Below are 18609 nucleotides of genomic sequence, written 5' to 3' on the forward strand. Positions count from 1 at the left end.
CAGGAAATAGTGCCTATCCAGTTCTCTCCCCCAACTCTCACTTCATCTTAAACTAACATCCTCATTATTTAATATCCCTTTTTAAAAAAAAAAACATTAAAAAAAAGGACAACTCTTCTTTTAATCAGCTCCAACTGCCAAGTCACCATTACAACCATTCCTTCTTGGAGCACGGCTCTTTTCTTCCATCTCTTGTCTCCTTAGAGATCGCGGCGGACTATGTCTCTGTTGAAACTGAGTAATTGGCAGCTCTTGAGCAAATGCTATAGCTTCCTTTGGAGAATCAAGAACTTCGGTTGGCAACCATCTTGAAAAACCTTCAAAACAGCTGGATATCTAAAGGTTGCCTTGTAACCTTTCTTCCACAACAACTCTTTAACAGGATTGAATTCCCGTTGTTGGAACATAACTTCTTGACTCAAATCCGCATAGAAGAAAACTCGATTATTTTGAATCATCAAGGGTGATTTTCTCTGTTGTGCATTTCTAATAGCCACTCGTAAAATTATTTTTCTGTCGTAATAATTCAAGCAACGAACCAAAACAGGTCTTGGACTTTGACCTGAAATAGGTCTTCTACGCAAGGCTCTGTGAGCACGTTCCAGTATTATGTTCCGGGAAATGTTCTTGACCCAGCACCTGCGGAATCCATTCAGTAAAAAATTTTCTTGGGTCTGGTCCCTCCATACCTTCCGGCAAACCAATAATCTTTATATTGTTCCATCTGGATTGGTTTTCCAAATAATCAATCTTTTTCACCAAATTTTTATTTTGAGTTTGTAAGTCTTCGACCATTTTGGTCACATCAAAAACTTGATCCCGTATTTCATCTATATCTTCTTCACACGAATTAAATTTATCTCTCACTTCAAGCTTAAAAGCTCCAAACTCAGCCATCTGTTGAGAATGTATTTTCACCAAAGTATTAAACCTAGTACCAAGTTCAGTCATAATCTTGAATAATCCCTGCATTGTATAAGATAATTTAGATTCAAGATTCACAAAAATCTTTTCAATTGGAAGAGATTTTGGCTCAACAGATTCCTGCTTCTTCTCCAAAGGATCTTCTATTCCTTCCTTCATTCTGGTTGCCTTCCTTGTAGTATGACTGCGTGTGGAAACCCCAGCCACAGCCTCTCCAGCAATGACTGGAGGACGCTGGCCGGGGTTTTCCCCAGTCCATAATCTCCATCGGGCACACAAAACTCAAAACGGTCAACCAGTTTACCTATCTCGGCTGCACCATTTCATCAGATGCAAGGATCGACAATGAGATAGACAACAGACTCGCCAAGGCAAATAGCGCCTTTGGAAGACTACACAAAAGAGTCTGGAAAAACAACCAACTGAAAAACCTCACAAAGATAAGCGTATACAGAGCCGTTGTCATACCCACACTCCTGTTCGGCTCCGAATCATGGGTCCTCTACCGGCACCACCTACGGCTCCTAGAACGCTTCCACCAGCGTTGTCTCCGCTCCATCCTCAACATCCATTGGAGCGCTTACATCCCTAACGTCGAAGTACTCAAGATGGCAGAGGTCGACAGCATCGAGTCCACGCTGCTGAAGATCCAGCTGCGCTGGATGGATCACGTCTCCAGAATGGAGGACCATCGCCTTCCCAAGATCATGTTATATGGCGAGCTCTCCACTGGCCACCGTGACAGAGGTGCACCAAAGAAAAGGTACAAGGACTGCCTAAAGAAATCTCTTGGTGCCTGCCACATTGACCACCGCCAGTGGGCTGATAACGCCTCAAACCGTGCATCTTGGCGCCTCACAGTTTGGCGGGCAGCAACCTCCTTTGAAGAAGACCGCAGAGCCCACCTCACTGACAAAAGGCAAAGGAGGAAAAACCCAACACCCAACCCCAACCAACCAATTTTCCCCTGCAACCGCTGCAATCGTGTCTGCCTGTCCCGCATCGGACTTGTCAGCCACAAACGAGCCTGCAGCTGACGTGGACTTTTTACCCCCTCCATAAATCTTCGTCCGCGAAGCCAAGCCAAAGAATGTATTAAATTCTCCCAGTACATCAAGTTGTATAGGTTCTTGTATCTCAAGAGATGCAGTTTGCAGCGCCACCTCTACAGATGAAAAATGCCTTTGAGTAACTCTTTGTTCTAAAGGTTGTTTGGCGCCCTCTTTAAGGGGCTCTACCAATGTAACATAGAGATCTACATCCGAACACTGTACCTCTCTCCTGGGATCCATTTCACGCTGAGTCCCGGTGTCTTTCCTGTAGGTAGGCTCCAAAACTTGAACTTTTGGAAAATGTAGTTTTTTGATGATCTGTTGTCGATTTTTTTTGCTCTTTTCCACCAATTGTACCATCATAAGTTAAATTAACAGCACTGAAATTATCTAAACTTTTAAAGAATTTTAACGGGCATTTCTAGAAAAAACAATAAGATAGAGTCAGGAGAGGACTGGAAGGCACGTCTGATCCTTACGCCATCTTGCCATGCCCCCCAAGTAGCATGGAGTTTAATCTCCATCTATATGTTCTTGGTGGGATGTCCTGTGAGTGATCAGCTAACAATCTAGCTTTATTTCCATTTTCCTAACTCTCCCTTAGATATGGGCTGACAACAGGAACAGGTCTATCCTTGAGTATGTTTTATGTCTACTTGAATAATATGAATATTCCTTCTCCTTTGGGTGTTGTCTCCTCCATATACCAAAAATTGCATTTCCTGCATTGATTTAACCATAAATTTGGCTACTTTGTTCTTTTTGCTAGTCTTTTGTCCAGTTTTATCCATCTTTGAATCCAAATTAAGGTTAAAGTCCCCTCCTATCAATATATTCCCTTGCGTATCTACAATTTTCAAAAAAATATCTTGCATAAACTTTTGATCCTCTCCTTTAGGTGCATATATATTGACCAAATTCCAGAATTCTGAATATATCTGACACTTTATCATTACGTACCTCCCTGCTGGATCTATTATTTCCTCCTCTATTTTGATTGGTGCATTTTTATTAATTAATATAGCTACACCTCTGGCTTTTGAATTATATGATGCTGCCGTTACGTGCCCTACCCAGTCTCTCTTTAATTTCTTGTGTTCCACTTCAGTTAGATGCATTTCCTGCACGAATGCTATATCTATTTTTTTTCAATAAATTTAATAGCCTCTTCCTTTTGATTTGGTTATGTATTCTGTTAATATTTATAGTCATATAGTTCAATATGGCCATCTCATACTCTGTTTACATCTCAATTCCGCTTCCTCACCACCACCTTTCCCCTTTTCCCCATTTTCATTTCTCAGTTTTCCTTTTTTGAACTCAATGTATGACAACACTTCTAAAACATATAATACTTCAACCACTCCCACATCTAAAATTCTCTTAACCCCAAATGTCCCTCCCCCTCTCTGAGTCGCCCCTTGTCCCTTGCTGGGCAACCACAACTCCCCTCTCCATTCGGACTGCGAACCTGCTCGCAAGTGTCAACTCATTTGGCAGTGACTGTTATTCTCGCCCACTCAACCCCCTCCAGAAAAGACTTTTATCTTCACATTAAAACAAAGCTCCCCCTCTTTTCTTTTTTTTACCCCCTCCTCTTCCCTCCCTTCTCCCTTACTTCCCTTTTCTTCCCTCCTTTAGTTCTTATTTATACATTATTTTTGCATCTTTATATGTAGTTTGTCGTCGTTCTTGTTACATCTCTTCATCTCTCTTTCTGTCTTGCAGGCATTTTGCAAATTCTCGTGCTTTCTCCAGATCCGAGAACAATCTGTTTTGCTCCCCCGGGATAACTATTTTAAGCACCGTTGGATATCTTAATTTATATTTATAGCCTTTTTTCCCATAGGATCGATTTTGCTGTGTTAAACTCCTTCCTCTTCTTTAAGAGTTCAAAACTTATGTCTGGGTAGAAAAAAAATTTTTGACCTTTGTACTCCAGTGATTTTTTGTCTTCTCTAATTTTATTCATTGCCTCCTCCAATATATAAAGGTGTGGAACGGATCTTGGTTTTTGTTGTGACTGTGGTTTCGGAGTTAATGTTCTGTGTGCCCTTTCTATTTCCAATCCTTCCTGCATTTCTGGCATTCCCAGGACTTTTGGGATCCATTCTTTTATAAATTCTTTCATATCTTTGCCTTCTTCATCTTCCTTTAGGCCCACTATCTTTATATTGTTTCACCGACTATAGTTTCCATTATATCCATCTTCTGACCTAACAACTCCTGTGTTTCTTTAACTTTTTTGTCACTTTCTTCCAATTTTCTTTTTAAGTCATTCACTTCCATTTCTACTGCCATTACACGTTCTTTCACATTTTCTAATCCTTTCCCTACATCTGTAATGACCAGCTCTATTCTACTCACTTTTTCTTCTGTACTTTTCACTTTTCTTTTCATTTCACTAAATCCTAGTGTCAACCATTCTTTTAATGCTTCAATTTGTTCTTGAATTTTTTTTTAAATCTATGTACTGTCCATTCATTTTACCTTCTATTCCTCTGTGCAGAGCTTGGTGTTCTTCTTCTGTGTTTGCTCTTGGATTTGTGTCTCCTACTTCTCTTCCTTGTATGTGTCTCTTCTGACTTTCTTGTTCAGCTGCTTGTCTCAGTTTGTTGGTTTTTTTTTCATGGTTTACTGATGTCGGTCCTCTTCTTCTGGGCTGGTTATCTGTTGGGCCTCCTGCTTCCGTTTTTCTTTCTCATCTCTCCCTTTCCCGTTGCTTTCTTTTTCTTCCAGCTGGGAGCCCTGCTGTTGGGCATCCCTCAGCTGTTCGTGCTGTGTAGTTTCACTCCACAGCTGGTCCCCCCTCCCGTCAGTGTTCTCCTTGTCCTTGTTGTTCGCATGCGCAGTTGCGCACCTCTGTTTGGCTCAATGAGTCATTTTTGCAGTTCCCGTGGTCGGTAGGTCGCGACCCTGCGGGGTCTCCACTAACCTCGGGGAGCAGGCTCCTCTTTCCACGGCGGGTCCCTGCTTTTTCGTGCCGGTAAGGCCTTCTCCTTTCTCTTCTGGCGTCTTTCCTTTTTTTCCCCGTTGTTTTTGGTTTTTCTTTCTTGGGTGCCATTTTCTTTCTTTTCTCCACACCTTTATCTTTTATTTGTTGTGTTCTGTGTATCTGGGGCTTTGCTTTCCCTTCACTTTTTTTCTTCTTTTCTGGAGAGGGCTGGTATTCTCCTACTGGCCACTACTCCATCACATGACTCTTCCCCACCCCCTTCCTTCTCTATTTACTGAGTCATCCCTCCTCCCCCTACTTGCTACTGTGCCCTCCCACCCTTCTCCACCTATCACGTCCTGCCTTTGGAACCATGCTCCTCCCCCATCCCACCCCCCATCTTTTTGATCATTCCATACTTTGTTGCAGGGCTCAACCCGAAACATTGGTTACGCATATTCATCTTTGCTATGCAAATTCTGTTTGTCCCGCTGAATTTCTCCAGGATTGTGTTTTTACTTTGACTTGACGTATAACAAAAATCTTACTTGCTGCAGCTGAACTGGTACTTTGTAAACAATACTACCCTGTACATATTTGGGCAGCACAGCTGGCATAGCAGTCAGCGCAACAGTGTTACAGTGCCAGTGATTGGGACCTGTGCTGTCTGTAAGAGGTTTGCGTGGGTTTTTCCTTGGGAGCTCATGTTTCCTCCCACCGTTGGAAATGTACCAAGGGTGTAAGTTAATTAGGTGTAAATTGGGCAGCACAGAATCGTAGGCTGAAATGTCCTATAACCATGCTATATGTCTAAATTTAATTTAAATTTATATTAAATTAAGAGATAATAAATACAAAAGATTGGTAGATATTCATAGTTACCACAGTGTTACAATATGTTACAAAGTGCAGAAAGGGTTCTTGTGGTGTTAGAGCAGTCCACGATCAATGCACCCAATAGCTGTTGGAAACAAACTATCCTAGAGGCGCTGGTCTTCAGGTTTCTGTATCTCTGCCCAGAGGTAGCAGTTAAAAGAGGTTGTGAGCAGGGTGATGGCGCCCTTTACGAGGCTGGATGCCTTCTTGAGGCATCACCTCACAGACGTCTTCAAAAGAAATAAAGAGATTTGGTCAGGTGACCCAAGATCTCTACTTGTTACCACCTTATTATGACAGCTCAGCTCTCAGTGTTCCCTTTTCCTCCCTCATTTTAAACAAGTGAGTTGGTAAATCAATGGCCACTTGTTTGTAGGTGAGTGGCAAAATCTTGCTGGGATTGGCGAGTATTAAATGGGACAAAGTAAACGAGTGCCTGATGAATGGCATAAAATCTTTGGTGCTCTTTGGGCAGAAACTCAGCAGATCAAACAGTATCCTTTATATAACAAAGATAAAGATACATAACCAACACTTTTTGATCTGCTGAGTTTCTCCAGTATTGTGTTTTAACTTCAAGGAACTTGGGTGGTCTCTACTCTCTCCACTACAGAATTATTATGTGTAGTGGAGGGTGGTCCTAAAGTCCACGATCATCTCTTTCATCTTGTCCTCGTTGAGACTCGGATTATTGTTGCTGATGAGGTCACCTGCAAATTTGATGACACTGTTGGATCTGGTGATGCAGTCATGGGTCAGTAGCGTGAACTGGACTCAAGGTTCTGCTATTAATCCAGAAAAACCGTGGTCATGCCGTTAGGAAGTCCAGAATCTAGTTAGAGAGGGATGTTGATTACCTGCGAGGACAGCTTCTGGGGAAAGATCATATTGAACACCAATCTGAAGTCGATAAACAGCAGCCAGGTATATAAAGCGTCACTCTCCAGGTGGGTCAGGACTGAGTGAAGGGACAATGCTATAGCATTGTCTGTGAATGGTTTCTTCAATAGGGAATTGAAATTAGTCCATTGGCTCTGAAAGGTATGCTTTGAAGCGTTCCATCACCAGACACTTGAAGCATTTCATAATGGCGTAGGTCAATGCCACAGGGCAGTCGTCATCAAGGCCTGTTATTGTCGCCCTCTTGTGTACAGGGATGATGGCGGCTGTCTTGATATCTGTAGGGTCGATGGACTGCTGCAATGAGGTGTTGAAGAGGTCTGTGAAAATCTCTGTCAATTGGTCTGCACAGTTCTTCAGTACCCAACCAGATATGTTGTCTGGTCCCGCTGCCTTGTGTGGGTTCACCTTGGATAGGGTTCACCTCACCTTAGCTGCGAACATGCAGGGTGCCAGTTCAAGTCAAGTCACATTTATTGTCATTCCATGCTCACATGGTAAATACGAGATAGTACTTCTCCAGGACCACAGGGCACATTTATATTAATATCAGTTAGAATAGAAGTTAAACACATTAAAATATTAAGATATATACAGTAAAAGTCCATGTTACACTATGCACACATGTTATCAGAAATCAGGAGTCTGATGGCTTGGGGGAAAAAAAAACTGTGGCCCAGTCTGAACATTAAGGACCCCCGTGTTCTACGGTACCTCCTACCAGATGGCAGAAGAGAGAACAGTTTACATGAGGGGTGAGAGGCTCATCAGTTCTTCGGCTCGGCGTCTGCAAAACACCACTATCTGCAAGGATGTTCTCCCTGTCTTTGTGTGGGTTTCTTCTGGGTGCTCTGGCTTCCTCCCACCGTCCAAAACGTACGAGGTTTTACATTAATTTGGGTGTAATTGGGCAGTACAAGTTTAAATGGCCAGAATTGACTTCTATGGTGTAAAGATTTTGTTTTAATTATTGGGTGGCGGAGTAAAACATGAAAGTCTGCAAGCACAGTGATTGAGAGGTAAAAACACATTGCAACTGGGGCCTACGGGCTCCTGGGCCAGAAGAGCCTGTTCCTGTGCTGTGCCTTGAAATTAAAACTACAAAGTGCTGTAAACACAGCCCAGACAATTAGACAAACCAACATCCTCTCCATTAACTCTACCTTCAGGTCCCTCTGTCTCAGGAAATACAGTGCGTTATTCTGGTCATCCCATTACAGGAAGGATGTGGAGGCTTTGGAAAAGTTGACCAGGATGTTGCCTAGTTTTGATGTACAAGTTATGGGGAGAGGTTGGACAAACTTGGGTTGTTTCTCTGGAGTGTAGGAAGCTGATGGGGCAACCTTATAGAGGTGTACCAAATCATGCATCTTCATGTATAGTACAAAACCAGATGGGATTAACATCGTCTTCTCCGGTTTCTGCTAATCTGCTTTCCGTTCTCCCTCCCTTCCCTTTGTCTTCTTTCCTCCCTCTCTCCACCCTCTTCCCTCTCCATTTACAGAGCTATCCTCCTCCCCCTGCTTGCTGGTGTGCCCTCCCTCCCGTATCCAGCTATTACCGCCTACCTTTAGGCTCCTCCCCCCCACCATTTTGTTCAGGTGCATGCCAACATTTTTTCATACCTTGATGGAGCATTCAAGCCTGAATCTTTGGTTATGTATCTTTGCTACATAAAGTTCACTGTTTGACCTGCTGAGTTCCTGCAGCATTTTGTTTTTACTATGTACAAAATCATGAGAGACAAGGATATAGTGAACAGTCAGAATTTTTTTTTACGTGTTTAAAGTGAGGGGGAGGTAGTTTAATGAAGATGCTTGGAGCAAGCATTTCTATTTATTTATTTTAAACAAGCACATGTTGGGTGCCTGGAATCCGCTGACAGGGGAAGTGGTAGAAGCAAATACAATAATAGTGTTTAAGAATGATAGAACATGACAGCACAGGTTCCTTCAGCCCTTCTAGTCTGTGCCAATCCATTTTTCTGCCTTGTCCAACCTCTATAAGATTCTATAAACCTCAATAAACCCCTCCCACCCATGTACCTCTCCACATTCCAGTAAATGTTAAAATTGAGCCTGCATTCATCACTTCACCTGGCAGCTTGTCCCACACTCTTATCAATCTCAGTGTGAAAGCTCCCCCTTATTTCCCCCTAAACTTTTCCCTTTTTATTCATAACATGTCCTTTGGTTTGCATCTTACCTACACTTAGTGGAAAAAGCCTACCTATATTTACTCTGTCTATCAATTTTAAATACTTCTATAAAATTTCCCCTCATTCTTCTACACTCTAGGGAAAGAGACTTCTAAATAGCAGCAGGTTTTTAAGTTTGAATTGGACATCACGTTGGGCACAGACACATGTGACAAAGGGCCAGTTCCAGTGCTGTGCTGTCCTACAGAAGATGCTAATGTGCAGCTGGACTCTTTCACACCCCCGCCCCCACCAAGTCACATTCTCTTCCCTCCTATCCCTCAGTTAGAAGATATGTTTCAAAACTCTCACCTCCAGATTGAAGGACAGTTTCTTTCCTACTGCTATCAGACTCCTGAATGGACCTCCCATTAGTAAAAGATGATGCCTCATACTGTTGGCTCCTTATTTATCTTTCAAGGCCAAAGCCTGCACTTTATTGTAGCACTGTTTTTATTCTTGTCCCACCAGCTACTACGTAGAGATCCACATGCCTGGATGGCACACAAAACAAAGTTTCTCCACTGTATTTTAGTACATGACAACAAATAATTCTGTCCAGTTATTGTTTTATACAGAATTAGAGGCACTGTGAACAAGACAATCGTTTTTATTATTAACACACACTTCACTTCTAAAGTACTTCAAAGTGCTTTGAGGTGTTCTAATGACACTATGCAAGAGTGAGTTGCTCGATTACTCAAACACCTGCTCCTATTGTTAGCACATCATTCAGTCACAGTCAGTAGAATGACTGGGAGAAAGGAAGCAAGGAAAGGTCACCTCAGAAGACAGACTGCTTGCGTCAGACAGCAATGAGGTACTTTGCCCAATCTTATGTTCCACACCGATCAGTCAACTTGGCAGACTCCAAATTAACTTTCAAATGAATCCAGAAGAGGAATTCCTCTTCCAGAAGTAGACCAAAGCTGTGCTCCACAAGGAAAAGAATTCAGAGAGGCTCAAATAACCAATCTGGCAGAGCCCCGAGACTTGGCAAGCTCTGATGAGAACACACGTCATTCACAAGAGCAGTGGAGACACCAGTGGCTAATGTTCCAGAGGTCTGATAGCCGAGACAGGCCTCATAAGACTTTCCATACAATTCCAACGTGCCTGCGTAATGCATTGAGCAACAGACAGTGGCTCCAACAGAGATCCATCGTAATGTGGCATCTCGTTGAGACAGTTCCCAACATCTGCACTCCCAATGAACTGCAATCAGATTCTGCATAGATGGTTAATAAGATTTACACAGAAACAAAAAGATGAATTGAGCTCTAACTTTATAATAAAACGTGTTGGGCCATCAGGGAGAACCAGGTTCAAATCTCAAAGTTTAAATTTATTGTCATAGTACAAACATAATCACATATAACCCTGAGATTCTTTTCTCAATCTTAACCTTAGGGACCATTTCCAGGGAGTTTGCACCTTCTCCCTGACAGTATTCCCACCCCCCCCCCCCCCACCCGAGTATACCATTTTCACCCAGCATCACAAAGACATGCAGATTAGTAGGCTAATGTGCTTGGCTAAAATCCTGCTGGTGTGACGCTCAAGCCAAGGGAGGTGGATGGGAATGTAGAAAGAAAATAAAATGGGAACTTGGCCATCATCACGGATCCAGTGGATCAAAGAGCCCATTCCCATGCCGCATGATGCTTGGATTGTCGTAAAAATAGAAACTTATGGGAAGGAAGTTAGGAAAAATTAGATTGTTGTGGTGTAGGTTTACATAGGTTGGCACAACATTGTGGGCTGAAAGGCCAGTGGTGTGCTGTAATATTTGATGTTTTATGACTCCCAATAGGGGTACAAAGTCCCAGATTGTGAGGAAGGGTGGGGCATGCCATTTTCCTACGTTTGGGGGAATCTCATCGGAATACTCCAATGAAGCAAATATATGGTGGGAACACAGCCCACCTCTGGTACCTGATAGCTTTGGAGCACTAAAGAACTGCCCTCTCTGCTTCACCCACCCCTTCTTGTGAATGAACTACACACGAGCTTAAAGTTGGACCTTGCTAGTCAATAATCTCTTTACACTCTAAGGAACTGCAGAGAGTTGTGAATGTGGCACAGGCCATCACACACACCACTCCCCTCCACTGAGTCCATCCGAAACACCCAGTGCCTTACAAAAGCAGCCAACCTATTAAAAGACTCACCTCATTCCAGCCACCCTCTCTTCACAGTCTGCATAATGGATTCCTAACTCTTGGTCATTAGTTTGAATCTCTTGAATGTTACCATGGCTAGTCACCACATTTCACCCCATTGCATACTCAGTCTGTGGAACCTGAGCCACCAGTGAAGATTTCAGGAGATGAAATAAGAGTTCATTGTCACGCTTATTGCAAGGTTAACAGAGCTAGGGCTCTGGATGAGCCCAAAGGATGAGCAGTTATTTAAAGGTGTATATGATTACAAGGGGTTTAGATAAGGTGCACTGCCAGCACCTTTTTTCCTGGGCAACAATAGAGGACATCTGTTTAAGGTGAATGAAAGAAAATTTAGGGGAGATGTCAGGGTTTTTACACACAGAGTGGCAAGTGTCTGAAATGCATTGCTTGTGGTGGTGGATGGTACAACAGAGATTCAAAGGACTCTTAGATAGGCACATGGATCTTAGTAAAAGAGAGGTTTATGGGTATAGGAGAAGAATTAGGTTGTTGTGGTTTTTCATAGGTCAGCATAACACTGGGCTGAAGGGCCTGTACTGCAATGTTCTAGATGCTCTGAAATTCTTTCTTGCTGCAGTTAAACAGAAATGTAAAGCCCACAAATAGCTAGAAATTAAATGAACACAATGCAACATGAGAGAAAAAGGATAAAAAGATCAATAAATATTCAGTTGCAGGAATGTAAAATGTACTCTTTCAATAGAGCAGACACATTGTTAGAGCCCTCTACCTCCTTTCCTCCATAACCCTTCCATCTCCATTCAGAGAGCTACCTCTCCCCTATCACTTCTCACCTTTTTTCTCTTCTACCCTCCCAACAATATCTACCTTGCCTGTACTCTTCCCCCTACCATTCCTCTCTCCACCTTTTTATTTAAGTGCCTGTCTGCTTCATTCCTTGATGAATGGCTCAGGCCCAAAACATTAGTTACCCTTTGGATGCTGTGTGACCTGCTGAGTTTCTCCAGCACTTTTGGGCATTGCAGATAATTGACAGCCATGGGGTTGTGTTTAGGGTTAGGAGCATAATGGGAGATTCAAGAGCTTGTTGGCTGTTGGAAAACAATGGTTCTTGACCCTAGATTTGATGGAGATTGATAAAGAAATTGGTGCCTACCCTGGAGATCGTCAGCGGCATGTTGAAGTCCTTGCCACCTTGAAGTCTGAACCCCCAAGGAGCTGGGCCATGCAGAGTCACCGTGTAGTTGCTCATTGTTGGGCGTTATCGTGGACACACGCTCTTCGGGGTCGAAATCAACCAGCTGCAGGTGTGATTAAAAAAAACAGGCAGACAAATCACTACAAATGTGCAAAGTTGATCTTAATCTGCACAAAGCTATCAAACTTCTTGAAAATGTTGTATTCACTTGCATTGCATAAACAGTTATTGTGCAACAGAAGGCTATTCATACAGTGGTCCAACCTGCAATGGCATGCAAACACATTTAATGCCTTTCCCTTGTAAGATCAAAGCAAACTCCTGAACAAAGCTTGCAGCAGTAATACAATGTTGTGTTTACTCTGTTCTCTTTCTGTCTCTACATTGTGCTTTCATTGCTGGACTTTGTTATGTGCTGACTAATTGGATTGCTTGCAAAGTAATCTTTGGCCCACATGACGATAAGCTAACACTATTTGGCAGAATTTCTCCCGTGGCTTTGATTTTCACATTCTCACCACCCACTGGGAGATGATTTTTCCCCAAATTTCCCACTAAAATTGCCAATGACATTACTTCCACCGACAGCCTCTAATTGTGGACTACTGGCTCATCCCTTAAGTCAACTCATCCCTGTCTCATTTTTCCTGAAAGAAAAGGCAATATTTGCAAAACGTGACATCCTAGTTTGTGCTTCACCTCACCTGACATTTAACCGCACAAAGTTGCAGATCAACAGCAGGTCTCAGTTGTTTAATCTTTCCCCCACCCCTTCAGGTGTTCTGTCTATCAAATATTTTAAGTTGGTCCCAGCACTCCTCGCATTAAAAGGAGCCTTTCCTATTCAAGGTGCATCCTTCAGAAGGTGTCACGGACATGTTAATAGGCTAAACAGGTCTTGAAAACTATTGCCAACTTCATTCAGGATGAATACTGTCAGAAACAGTGAAATAGTAAAGGCTTCAATGTATAACCCCAAGCAAAGGGTTCACCTGCTGTTTTTACAGATGCCTAGATAATACAAAGTCAAGTACTATCTAGTAAATGTGCATGCCACATTTACAACAACATTTTCAAAATGGATTAGGCAAAATAAGAAAAGATTGGGACCATGTGGAAAGAAATAGCAAGCAGCTAAACAGAGGAACTCCATCATCTGGCAAAGATTACTCAACTAGATCTGTTAAACGAAAATCAAACAAACAGATACTGCAGCTGCAGTCAAATCTTCACGTAACTTAAGTTTTACCTTTCTGAGACAAACCACTTGTTGGTCTTGAGAGCAGAGTGCAATGCACCCGTGTCGATGAAGCAGAGAAGAATGAAGCAGCACAAGGTTTGGCTGCCAGTACCCACTATATATAACGAAGCCACTGTAAGATTACACCAAAGGGTTGCAGGGCTACAGCATGACGCAAGGTGACCCGATTTAACAGCTTTGATTTTATTACCAGGCTGGGACCCTGTTGCACAGGATCGGTGTTTGGGTGCTCCAACTGATAGCATGGCAGCAAAACTACACTGGACATCTTCCTCATCTCTACCCACCTCTTAATGATTACAAATACTGCATTAACATGACAGAGATGACCACACAGCACCATCACTTCACTGTGTCACTAATCTAGCTTCTCATTAATGCATCTCTGTTCTCCACCTCAAACCACTCCAAGTTGGGGTGCCTAACGAAGGGTCCAGGCTGAAACATTGCTGAGTTCCTCCTGCATCTTTGACCCCAGCATCTGCAGACTTGCTCATCAAATTGGAGTGGGATCCACATTTTGAGTTCTCTGGAGTTTCCCCAGATTTCTACAAACTACTTCCCTCCCTACTCCTGACTTTGCTTGTTTTTTTTAAAAAAAGAACAGAGCACTTAAATCTTTGACAGGTGGATACCCAATGTAGCAAATCTGATCTCACTCAGAACCAACAAGCTTTCCCAAATGTCTACGCTCTCAAATCACGTGGAAAGCAGACCCTGCGTAAAACCATGGGTATGCCACACAGTCATAATTGTCATTTTTCAAGCAAAACCCAGTCATGATGCAACCACCAAGGGAAACATTAAAAGTCTCCCCATGCTATTCACAACTATGAAAGACTTCTGCTCACTACATTTATCAACACCCTGCAAATAGATGATCTATTCATTAACCACCTTGTTGTTCTGTGACATTTTGCTGTTTGCAAATTGGCTGCCACAGTGAAGACTGAAGTAATTTATAAACTGAGAAACACAGTCACATTCAGAGATTAAGAGAAAGAGTGTATCATTACTGCAAATGTTCCCTCTTTTTTTTGACAGGGAACTGTATTGGACTTTGGTTTGTGATCCACAACAGTTAGGTATTAATGCCCAGGACTGCATGAAACTAAAGAGTTGTGAATCCAGCTCAGCCCATTGCAAACTCATTCTAAACTTCCCATTGCCACGGGAAAGCAGTGGATACATATATTAAAAAAAATAATCCACCCAGGCCACATTCTCCCCATTCCATTTGGCTGCAGATACAAGGACTTGACCAAATGGAACAACGAGAACACTTTCCCACTGTCATCAAATGATCAAACCGACATAGTCTTCTCATGAGTAAAATTCTCCTGCCTTGCAATGTTTTAATCAAACTTTTTATCTCTGACACCATACCCTGCGCTTTTGAATCATCTGTTGTGCTCAAGTAAAGGTTGTCTTGATTGGATGGCACATAAAATTAAACTTTTCCACTAATTCTTGGAACATGGGACCATAAATGAAACAATCTTTAACAGAAGTCCACTTTCTTCCCCTATACCATCTCTCACCTCTACCCACTGGTCACCTCACCCACACTCACCACTCCAGATATCCTCTCCCATTAAGTCTCTACCCTCTTATTTGGACAAGCTGAACCTTTTCCTATTTGACGTGCAGATTAGCTCCACTCCAGCTGGAACCCTGGCTCTACAATACTGTGGAGTAGCCAGTATAGTCCCAGTTCCTAACACTACCAGCATTGCCAGAACAAAACTCAATAAACATAACCAAAAATAGAGTTCCAAAGCCAAACAAATCCTCCAAAAGGCCCCAATAGAAATGCCAAACTAAATGATAACTGTGAACTTAATTGCAGAAGTTAAAACTGCCTGAATTCTACGGTTATCTTCAAACGTGGAGCGCCATCATTGTGAGATAAGGTTTATTGTCTAATGGATCCATCAAATCACCTTATATTAAACAAACTCATCAACAATGTATTGCCGAACAATTTTAATACACAGCAGCTTTGTTTATTGCATCCTATTGTTGCCCTGGCTCTGAATGCTGCAGCGTCCATCCATTAAGCTTCTGTGATGACTTGAGGGGTACGTCTGTAAAGGGTATAGTTGACATTCAGAGCCTGGGTGCAACTGTACCAATATATGCCCAGAGAGACAGCCAGAAGATGGCAACTTGTTGCTTGAAGCCCTGTTTGGAGACAGAGGTGAAGCTCAAAGGCAAAATTCAATGGGTTCATTAATCACCAACCTCAACAACTTACAAAAAAAGAGGAATCACTACAAGAGAGGTTGAGAGGAAGAGCAGAGATAGATATAGGGGAAGTGTACTTAATCTTCTTCTTTTCTTTGGCTTGGCTTTGCGGACGAAGATTTATGGAGGGGATAAATGTCCACGTCAGCTGCAGGCTCGTTGGTGGCTGACAAGTCCGATGCGGGACAGGCAGACACGGTTGCAGCGGTTGCAGGGGAAAATTGGTTGGTTGGGTGTTGGATTTTTCCTCCTTTATCACACAAGGTGGAAACCACAGAAGGATATGATAACAGAACAAGATGATCTGGGGTGGGAAATGACTCAGATCAAGTAGTTCACCAATTAACAAGCAAGTAACATACAGTAAAATAATGCAAAAAACTGCAAGAACTACTAAATCTGAAGACTGCTGTTCAGGAGTCATTGAACACATCCTCCCCAGCACTTAATATAAGGTTTTACGTCAGGTTGCATGGGTGAACTTAAATTTCATCCAATCAGCTCAAGAACACCACGTCCCAACCATTCTGCCTGCCAGGGTCTGAGCTATTAAATTTGAATCTGTCGGTACTGTGCACAGTGGTCCAATGATCAGTACAAATCCAGCAGTTATTTTATTGCACAGCTTGCTTCTAATATTTTTTTTTTAATCTTCTTGAACTCAGCAGGTCAGTTTGTAACCCTTTATGAAAATTGTTTGCTTGCTTCTTATAAAGATATGGTCTTTACAAGTTATGTAGACATACAGGTTATGTAGACTGCAGATGGTGGAATATGGAGCAACTCTTAATTATCTCCTCTGCCAAAACATTTCCTCAAGTTGTGGGTAAACATACACCTCAGGCAATTAAATGTACTCTGTACACAGATATCATTACATCACAGTTCAAAATTACAATTAGAGTCAAATGATTTAGTACACTATTTTCCCATCTATGCAAATTTGCAATTCTAATGTACAAAACCGAATATTTTGATTCTATTTCTAACACAGCTGGACAAGTAAGGAATGCTTTTAGCCACAAGTTTTTATAAAGTGCATTAATCCATTTAGACCATTTTCAATGGGAACAAGAAAAAAGGCATCTCTCCCACAACTTCAGGGCATTGCAAAAAAGAAAGGCTTATTAAGTTCCTTCCGCAGAGTTGCATTTGATGTAATAAAGTAGACATCGGAGAGAAATTGTGCAGAGCAATCTCAAACAGAAGCAAAATTATTGGCCCAAGTAATCAGATATGTTTTAAAGGGAAGATGAATGAAATACAGATGTTGCCCGAAGGACACTATGCAGAACTCCACTACAATTCAAAATAACCTCAGCACTTTGAGGTGCCCTCAAGTCGTGAAGTCTTGTTCTCATGGATTTGGATCAAAATGGGCGTCTGCATTTTGAAGATTCACACTCAGGGAAAGGCAGAACAGCTCATCCAAGTGATGATGTCTCTGTATCTGCCACACTCACTCCGTCCTACATTAGGAGTTTCAGTCTGAACGTTGTGTTCCAGTCACTACATGACTATTTTTTTTTAAGCGCAAGGCCATTTCACGGCGGGCTTCCGCCTTGAGACCAGCAAGAGCAGATGGAAAAATGGGAATTTACTTTTCAGACAGCAGCCCTAAAAGGCTGCTCCAGCATTCCTTTCATATCCAGAGCGTCCTCCAGATCCGAGAGAGGCAGGGTGACTGGTGCCGTAGTGCCACCCATCATATATACGTAGCAGAACCACTCTATGGTTCCAGAACAGTTCCAGCTGCGTGGGGGATTATGGGTAGGGAAACTGGCCATTGCTGTCACATTTTGAGCCACAGAGAGCGGCCCCGAAGGCCAAAGTGACTGTCCCAGCCCGCACCGGCCGCCCCGACACCTCTCACTTTTCTGATGGCCCCCAATGACAACTGCTGCCAGTCCCCGCTGCCCCGACAGTCCCCGCTGACAGCTCCTGTTGCCCTAACGGTCCCCGCTGCCAGCTCCCGCCACTGGCTCCCACCGGCCCCACTGGTGGCTCCCACTGGCAGCTCCCACTGCCCCAAGGGCTCCCACTGGCTCATTGCCCATGACTTGGAGGGAGAGGGGAGATGGGTCGCAGGCTGATGGCACCATCAGCCCACCCCTAAACAGTCACTTAACACGGTTGTACATTCAGATTGATCAGCAGAGGGCTGCGCTATGGAGATTATCCCTCTCGGAGAGGTGTTGGAATAAGCAGCTCGGAGATGGCCTCCGGACATTCAGAAAGCTGGGTGATTATGCGTTTTGGTGAAATTTCTCCACTTTTACATTCCGACTTTTGGGCTTCCTGAAATGGCCTGTAGAAACAACAGGTCTATTTTGCCAGAAGGATCACATAACCAAGCACAAAATTTCCAGAAACCACGGTTTTAAAGTCACAAGGTTTGATTCAATGAAACATTCAGATATGATGACAAATTAAACAATAGCAATGATTATCACAAGAACTGGCATAGAAAATGTGTTGATATCCAGCTCCTACATTTCCTCCATCTTAAACTCCTTTCACATTTGCAAGTGATCCCAGGAATCAAACGCCAATCAGCCTTTAAAGTGGCAAGTGTGAAAGCAAAATCAATTCAATGTTGGCATTAGATGACATCAGCTCACACAAGGGATTGATGGCCTCGACCCCTAGTACAATCCCTGGTGTCTTCAGACCCTGGTGTTGCAATCAGGGAAGTCTGAAATAGGTAATTGCATTGTGGGATTGAAATGACCCAAGTTTTTGCATGAATGCAGGAAGAAAAAATTAAAATGAAGGTATAAACTTTGCCATGGGAAAATCGTGGTGGGAGAGAGAGAAAATAAATAGCAATAGCGGACAATTTTTAAACAGCGTGGGAAAATAGGTCGCGCAA

The 18609-nt window shown here is 42.8% G+C and overlaps 1 protein-coding gene across 8 annotated transcripts in view; it reads right to left on the reverse strand.

The window, feature by feature from the left end:
* pdlim5a (PDZ and LIM domain 5a) overlaps positions 1 to 18609 on the reverse strand; it is a 270064-nt gene that overhangs the window by 243877 nt on the left and 7578 nt on the right. For 7 of the 8 annotated variants that reach the window (XM_069925683.1, XM_069925688.1, XM_069925686.1 and 4 more), the window contains exon 2: positions 12188 to 12332. In XM_069925683.1, coding sequence (XP_069781784.1) covers positions 12188 to 12283 — 96 coding nt within the window. In that variant the 5' untranslated portion in view covers positions 12284 to 12332. Of the gene's footprint in view, positions 1 to 12187; positions 12333 to 13478; positions 13554 to 18609 lie in introns of those variants that run through there. The other variant, XM_069925684.1, reaches the window with a different exon arrangement.

The sequence above is a fragment of the Narcine bancroftii genome, chromosome 3, assembly GCF_036971445.1.
Source record: "Narcine bancroftii isolate sNarBan1 chromosome 3, sNarBan1.hap1, whole genome shotgun sequence".
NCBI classification, from domain to species: domain Eukaryota; kingdom Metazoa; phylum Chordata; class Chondrichthyes; order Torpediniformes; family Narcinidae; genus Narcine; species Narcine bancroftii.